This window comes from Caenorhabditis briggsae (genome assembly GCF_000004555.2).
Source record: "Caenorhabditis briggsae complete genome, chrII, whole genome shotgun sequence".
NCBI classification, from domain to species: Eukaryota; Metazoa; Nematoda; class Chromadorea; order Rhabditida; family Rhabditidae; genus Caenorhabditis; species Caenorhabditis briggsae.
In genome coordinates, this window is record NC_013486.2 from 317192 (window position 1) to 325668 (window position 8477).

Consider the following 8477-nt stretch of genomic DNA (forward strand, 5'->3'; position numbering starts at 1 on the left):
TTTTACAAAAAAGGGATACTTTATACCACTCTCCTCTCTCATTTTATTCATGTCTTCTCTTCCCCCGGTCCATCAAACAAAATACCACGGAATAAGAGAGAAGGTTAAAAGTGAATGAGAGCAAAATTGGAAGATATGTGGTGGGGGCTCCAAATTGATAGATAGAGACAATGGGACACTGAGAAACGCATGAGAAGAGACGAATTAACATTTTGATAGGAGTCGGAAAACGGGGTCCCAACTAGACTCCGCCCACTTTTTTCGTAATGAAGGACTTGCCACGCCCCGTTTTCCTGATGATGATGTTGATGTGGGAAAAGAGAGAGAGATGGAAAAAATAGAGGAGAGCAGAAGAAACGCAACACAACAAGTTTAATGAAATTGTCATTTTCGTTTCGTCCTCTCCTTTTCCGATACACTTGATTTGCGCCCATCCCCCGTTCTATTCTGGAAGATTCTAGAATATTTTCAGGAGGTTGGTTTTTGTAAATTCAAAAATTCTTCAAAAAAATCTTTAGTGGTTTGCAAAGTTTGTGATGATTCGATTAACCTTTAAAAGAGACAAACACTTTTTCGAGATTTTTGAAACTCTTCAAGCCTGCAACTTAGAGCCTATATATCTCGTTTTCGTTAAAAGCTATCAAAAATTGTTAATTTATAAAATGTTGGTGATATGATAATAAACATTTTGTCAGTTGGCGGTTTTTTGATGTCTTTTACAGGAAATGAGATAAATTGGCTCAAAGATAGTGTCGGCGTTCTATTAGAGAGTTTACAATAACTTTTCTTCGAAATTGTAATTATGACTTCTCCTGAATCAAATTTCGAAAAATTTCAGGAACTAGGCCAACGTCTCCTACAGGCCTCCTTGCATTTTTCAATATTCGATTAGTCCTCCCACCTTTCAGCTGCTCTTTGATTTATTAAAGGCGGCTGGAATCAGATGGCAAAAAGAGCAGATGGAAAACATAAATATATTCATTCATTCATCATGTTTTGTATTTGGAAAACTCGAGAAATTCGTATTTCAATTAACTTTTCACTTGATTGTAGTTTAGATTATAGACCCTCCATTTCGATCTTCATGAGCTCCCGGAGCAGAAAAATTGTCTTTACTAGAATTTCATAGTCTTCAAAATTGTCTTCAGTTTTCTGAATATGATAAACAACTACAGTTTGAGAACCGGATCTATTCTTCAGAAGGTCCAGCACAATTTTTAATCCCTATAAAAGTTGAAACCACCCCCCCCCCCCCCAACTCTTTTCTTTTCATTTCGCTTCGTTGGAATTTCTCTTCTAATTACCAACTTCGTCATTAAGACGAGACGCCTTCTGAGATGTAAACCAAAAGCAAACAAGTAAAATGCACCAAAAGAGATGAGGGTCAGATTACGTTTGATTTTGAGAAGAAAGAGAAAATTGGTTTTAAAACTTTGTTCCGAGCCTTTCAAGTTTCAGTGCTTCCAGACCGAAGTTTTTCCAATACCTAGACTGGAGGAATCGCTTTGAAAATTTTAGTAGCTTCGAATCAAACGTAAAATTTTATTTTTATCAGTTTTCGTGCTCTCCGTTTGCCTTTGTCTAAAGATATAACCTTTTTTGTTAGTCCGGTTGATTGTGAGCTAACATTTTTATACTTTTGTTTTTTTGTTAATGTTAACAAAATTTGAAAAATAAGGATGGACATACAACTTTTAGCTGAAGGTCCTAAAAGTTAAAACTAGCAGGAAGCTATCTAGCGTTGTTGGTCTTTCCAAAAATATTACCCATACTATTAATTTAGGTTAGCTATACCAGCTATCCCAGACAAATAATATCTCCAAAAACGGAACCGTCTGTTCTATTAATGAAAGAAACAAAAAGAGAGAGGATGGTGTCATCTTATTGCATGCGATAGTCTCATCAAATTATAGCATCCTCTTCTCTTTCTCTATTTTTTCCCCATTTTTCTCCACCCCTCTTCTCTCTTTTCATATCTCAAGACCCCCATTATGACTTGGCTCTCTCTATATCTAGAGCATCTTATATTCACCCAATTTCGAAGCAAATTATGCAATTATAATTGGGTCGAGCTCTCTCAAAAATGCCAAAAAATTGCATGGTTTATGAGCCATATAAATGCAGAATTCTTCCAATTTTACTCGATAACTACTACTAAATATTCTGACGAAAAAAGTAAGTTTTGCCTCTTTGACTCTAGCAAAGATCAAACGGTATTCCTGAGTGAATAATAAAAATGAGTCCATTCTATTATTGCTCGAGAATACCCTTTGACAAGCTGAAAAGTGTTAGAAGAGGTTTTGATTATTTTTTTGAAAACTTGATTTTCAGTTTCAGCTGCTAGTAAAAGTGTACCATTCTAAAGATAAGCTGACTTTGAGTGTATAGGTCAAGGCTGAGCTACGGCCGACCGTTATTATTTTCTGTCAACATTGAAAATCGACGAAAACTCGACTTTCACGGATTTCGGTTAAAACCGCGGTGGCCTAGAAACTTCAAATTGCAAAAATTAGGCCACCATGTTAACATGGCTTAATAATAAGAACACACCAGGTGAATATCAGTATATTTCTAGGATGTTGACCATGTTGGCCTAGAAAACTCAGCTTGCAAAAGCTAGGCCACCATGTTGACATAGCTTAAGAATACACCAGGTGAATTCCAGGGCATTTCCAGACCATTTACCATGTTGGCCTAGAAAACTCAACTTGCAAAAGTTAGGCCATGTGGCCACGATAGCCTATCCTGAGTCTCGGACGGCCGCGACCACGATTTGCACAACCTCGATTCAGGCCTAACATAAGGATCTTCAAAAAATATCTGTAAACGAATACAAGAAAAAAAACTTTATTGTCAAATTTACAATACGATTGCACACATGAAATCAAAAGGAAAAAAAACAAAACTGCCCGTGTTTATTGTTAAGTAAAAAAAGAAGACATAAGGCAGGAGTGTTATGTGAAAGAAAAAAAAATTCAAAAAAAAACACCTAAAACTCAGTTGGCTGAGCGGAATTTGGCCGAGTCGTGGCTGCCGACTTGTCAACTAGGGGAGATCGGACAGAAGCCACTTCTACAGAGTTGGCACGTTGAACAAGGGTTTTTGGTGCGGCAGGTTGGTTGGGGTGGGATCGAAGGGTTCCTTGGCGAGTGGAGATTCCGGAATAGGAGATTCTGAAAAACTGATTTTTGAAGAATGTTATAAGAACGGGTATGTGCCACATAGGTTGAGATAGGACAAGCACAGTAAAACCTGTGACAGCCCACACTGTCAAATTGTTTATCATAATATCCAGGAGCCGAGAAAATTTGGTTCAAAGTTAAGACTTTATGGTTAGCCAAGACTATGAGGTCTTGTTTTTTTTAAGCGCCTACCTGGTTAATGGCAAGAGACTAAATAGTGTCTGACGATATCTAGAAGAAGTGAAGCTGTACACCAAGAAAGCTACGTAGCAGTTGATTAGGGAGAGAAGATCCAAAACATCGGCAAGATTTAGATATACCATTTGGTGGAATTGGGTGGTAAAGAGGGCTGGAACAAAGAATGTTAGGAAAAAGGATTCACCTAGAGTATTACCATTCATAATAGCCATGATTCCTTGTGGAAGTTCAGTGAACAAGAAGACAGTAACCATTAGAAGAAGCATGTAAGTTGTGAAGTCGCCTCGCTTCTTGGCACGCTCCTCTTTGATCAGAATCTTTCTCTTTTCGTTGTTTTCTCGAAGGCGATGGATGAGAGCAATGGTGAAGGTAAGCAGAAGAAGACAGGGTAGAGCCTGGAAGATTTTTTTGAGGAACTTCTACAATTTTAAAAATACAAACCTTCAAAAATATTCCAGTCAACCACAAATTGCCTTTCATCAAGAAACAACCATTTTGAAGCATTAATGTGGAGAAGCCAACGCTATAACGATAATACATTCCTGTCAATGTGACTCCTCTGGTTGTTTCGTCGATCTGATGTGCCAGAAGAGTGGGTACACACATGATGAACACAAAGAGGGCTATGAATATTGCGGATGTTCTGAATGTTTAATTTTGAAATCTCAATCAATGCTCTATTGCACTCACAATGCTCTGGTATGATCCAACCATCTTGAAGTGGTCAGTTTCATAGCAGACAGTCTTATGAATGCCATCAGCACAACCAGATACAGTGTAATGGCGTGTAGAGCGATGGACACCATTGCGTGGCACTTCAGGAATAGAGCCCAAATGTAAGGGTAGCCCTCTTTTTCGGGAAGAAACTCGAATCGAGATATATACAACTAAAAGTAAGTAATATTCAAATGTTCTAGAGAGTTCGGGTCCTCTTACCAAATACGAAGACATAGTTCCCATATCCGAAAAAGCTATACAGACTAGAACCGTGTGTACTGACGAGTGACGCATTCTGGGACGAGTGAGAACGCAGATGTGGATGAGGTTGGCAGCTAAACCCAAGATGCACAGGACGAATGAGAGGTACGGATGGACGTTTGAGTAAAGGCTGAAATTGGAGATTTTTTTTGGAGATTTTTTTGTTTTTTTGGAATCAGAAATTGAAATCCCGTAAAGCCTGTAATAGAAGGGCCCTTTAACTTTTAGCCATTTTATCTCACAGTCCCTATTAAAGATATGAAAAAGTGGGCAACTGATAAACTCTTAATCCTAAAATCGTCAAAATTTTGTCAGTCGACACATTTTGATATCTTTCCCAGGAATCAAGATAACTAACTCAAACTTGACAGCGGGAGCTTTGTATACGGTAACCAAAATCAAATCCAAAAGTTGCTCATTATGGATAGATACACTCCCATACAGTTATCTTTACCCAATTTATCTGGACCTATTTTATCTGGACCTATTTAGATATTTTGAAAGATTGCCATTTTTATACTTTCTTTGGGAACTGCAAAATTTGGGCTGGAAAAATTCAACCTATGAACGTTCAGTATTAAGTCTTGAAATACTGTAAAACATGTAATAGAATGTCCCTCGGAAGTTTGAGCTCAATTATCTCAATTTCTATGCAAGTTATCAAAAATAAGTCGACAGGGACCGAGATAAATTGGCTCAAAAATGAAAGCCTAAGGGTCCTTCTAGTTATCAGCTAGCTTTTGATCCAAACTCACTATCGAAATCGATAAAATTGCTCAATTATAAAGTAGGTCACATTGTTGGATGTGTCGAACAGTCTAGTATCATTGCATTCCATGTCTGAAAGTATAGTTGAATGATAAAAAATGGCAGTTCTAAGCAATTAGTAGAAACGAAATTCAGAATGACTAGAAAAAAACGAAAAAATAGAGGGTGTGAAGAAATGGGGGAAAGTTGGAAGAGAAGAGTTTTTCTGTTGAATAATTGGAAAAGAAAAATGTCAAATCCAGCTATTGGAGGTATGCTTTGGACACATTTTTCTCTGGATGATGTGACATTGGCAGGGAATAAGAAGAAATCATAACAAAAACATGGAACGAACATTTTGAATAAAAAAAACGATATGCACAAAATTTTTTTAGTATGTGGAGATTCTGGACTTCTAAAGCTTCCAGGTTGGAATGAAACTGACACCAACGCAAACAAAAAGTTATGAGTTCCATGAAATTGAGTCCAAGCCTAGGTTGATCAAAGTTTGACGCAAAATTAGAAGAAGGAAAAGGAGAAGAAGGAGGAAATAAAGTTTTCTGAGAATTTCAAGTTTGGAAAAATAGAAATTAGGAATCATAACACAAAACGAGGTCCATTCCCTGTTTCATTATGTGAACAAGATGTTTACAGGAACATGAGCTTTGATCTCATGGTTTTAATTATAAGATGAGTAATGTTGTGAAACAATGTCAGGGACATAAAAAAAAGGAAAAATCTGACTGCATTTTTGTAATTTTAGCAGATTACCGTAAAAACCTGTAATAGAAGGGCCTCTCTACATTGAAAAATTCTATTAGATTCTATTAGAAATTTCACAGTATAATTTTTTTGTGGGTTCACTATGGTTCTATTTTCAAATCAGTCGGAGGATTTATTTTCAAAAAGCCATCCTTCCAATTTTCAACTTCAAAACTGATTTAAAAAATTCCCTGCAAAATTTAAAGATCGACAGAATTTTTGAGTTCCAAACTTTTGCAAAATGTTTGTAAAAATACAGAATACTCAGTTTCAGATGCAAATAAAAACCTCCAAGAAAACAGAAGCCAGGAAACATCTGTAGGCGTTAGTTTTTTACAACAAGATTGACGGAGAAAAAAGTGGCAACAAAAGAGAAAGGCTCGGTTGGTCGTCAGCCGAGGTTGTTGAATAATTCGCAAGTGGAAAATATGAAATATTCTTTTCTCTTCTTTTTTCTAGACTGGCGATGACTTTGAGGATTTTAAGATCACAAGGGTGGTGAAGACTAAGGGTAGTCAACTGAAAGAATAGAATAGGATGAGCATTTTTGAATTTTAAATTCAGACAAAACATGTTTAGAAATGGTTAAACACGGAAGCTCGGCTTCACAAGAGGATTTTTAATCTTTAACCTTGAGCCATTTTATCTCGGTACCTGGCCAATATATAAACAAGTTGCCAACTAATAAAGTGTTAATCATGCTATAACAAAAATACTATAAGTTTACAGATTTTCGGTATTTCTTACAGTAACCGAGATAAATAAAGTCAAAGTTGGCTGTGTGGGTGCCCTTCTATCACAGTTTTTACGGTATCTGCGGGTAGCTTGTGTTAGATTGGACGATAAATATGCGGTGGAGCTCATTAGGCATCCCTAGAAATTTCTGCTGCTCTCTCTCTCTCTCTCTCTCTCTCCAAAAAACAAAACAAATGAGAAAAGCGAGTGGTATGGGATGAGAAAAAGAAATCTAAACAAATATTTGCGTATTTTTTTCGTTTCAGAGTTTTTTTTCGGACTGAAAATTGTGGGAATGTTTTTGGTCAATTTTTCGAGGACCTAATGAAGGGTTTTTCTGAAAGTCGGACGAAATGTTAACAAAGATTCGTGAGAGCTAGACTTTGTTCGGGACATTTTGGATTTCAGACTACAAGCGGGAGATCGAACAAAATATGTGAGGAAGATCTTCAAATAACAATACATCTTTATATTTGCCGGATCAAAATACAGTTTTCAAAAAAAAGTTGTCTAGATGAAACCGAACCGCCCGCGTGGGAGGGGTTACAAGAAAAGACAAACATTTAGGTACTAATAGTGCCAAAGTGTAAGTATTTCACAAGAGAGCGAATTCGAACAGATTGTACAGATCACGTATGAGGTGCATAAGAGGATCGCATATGCGCTCTACCGAAATGCCTTAGATTTGGTAGATATACCATATACCGTGAAACCTGTAATAGAAGGGCGCCCACACTGTCAACTTTAAGCCAATTTATCTCGGTTCATGTAAAATACTTCAACAAATTTTAATCAGGATATAACCAATATTTTACCAGTTGACAATTTTTTGATATCTTTCACAAAAAGCAAGATAATTGATCTCAAATTTAGCAGTTTGGTATTAGAGAAAATGTGGTTATTGTGCTTTTCCAAAAATGTTGAAGCATTGTATAAAGTTTGATGAAATAAAAAATACAAACAGATTTGAAATTTTAATACAATTTGAAAACTTTCTCGAGCAACAAATAAAAAAATAATAAAGAAAAATAAGAATGTGTATCCGATTGAACGATCAAGAGGATTTAAGGGAGTAAGGAGGACAAATGTGACGTCTGTGGGTGTAAGTATGAGACAGGATATATGAGGTCACAAAAAATCTACTAAAAAGTTACAAGGATCAATTGGATCTTTAGAGAACATGGCTGGATTAATATCATGGCGCCTCGGAATTATCATTTACGGAACTTCAGTTTTAAGTGACCATCGCTAGAACCTATTTCAATGGTTTCTCTCAATTTGACACAGATTAACCGTTATGATCATTTTTTGATCCCAACCATCCGTGACGTACTCGAAGGTTCTTATAGTGTAAAAACTAAACATATCTGAAGCTTATCTTATGACTTGAAAATTATCCGGGTTGATCTGAATTTTTAAGAAAACCGATTTCATCGAATACGTCAATTGTGTGAGAAAGTTTCGATGTGTCTGATCTTGCAAAATCGCTAGTCAATTATCAAAGGAATGTAATTAGTCTGGAATTGAAGGTTCATGATTAGTTCAAAAATTTGCAAAAAAAAAGATAACAAAAAAGAGAGACATCAAGGAATCAGTTTTTCAGCGATCTCAGAAAATGTAGCAACAAGCTGGAATGGAATTTTTTAATCTGCATTTTTTTGGACTTCAATAATTGGTCATACTTACATCAGGTTCTGTGCTCAAATGAAACAGAAAGCTACCAAAAAGCACTTTTTACAGAACTCTAAATGACTTCTAGGCAGTATTTATATATCGATCACCCCACAGGAAACGAAACATTTTGATGATGGATAGCGCTAACTAAATATTCGCAGATTCTCACTGATAATTTATTATCTTCCGGATAACCACAAG

At 36.4% G+C, this 8477-nt stretch overlaps 1 protein-coding gene across 1 annotated transcript; it reads right to left on the reverse strand.

Annotated features, from left to right (window-relative positions):
• Positions 1-2989: 2989 nt before the first annotated feature.
• Cbr-dmsr-6 lies at positions 2990-5196 on the reverse strand (the record flags this gene model as incomplete). The annotated part of the gene is made up of 6 exons (XM_045241665.1): positions 2990-3173; positions 3375-3775; positions 3822-4023; positions 4071-4267; positions 4317-4488; positions 5114-5196. 6 exons carry the CDS (start codon positions 5194-5196, stop codon positions 2990-2992), a joined length of 1239 nt encoding a protein of 412 aa, XP_045091694.1.
• Positions 5197-8477: the final 3281 nt, after the last annotated feature.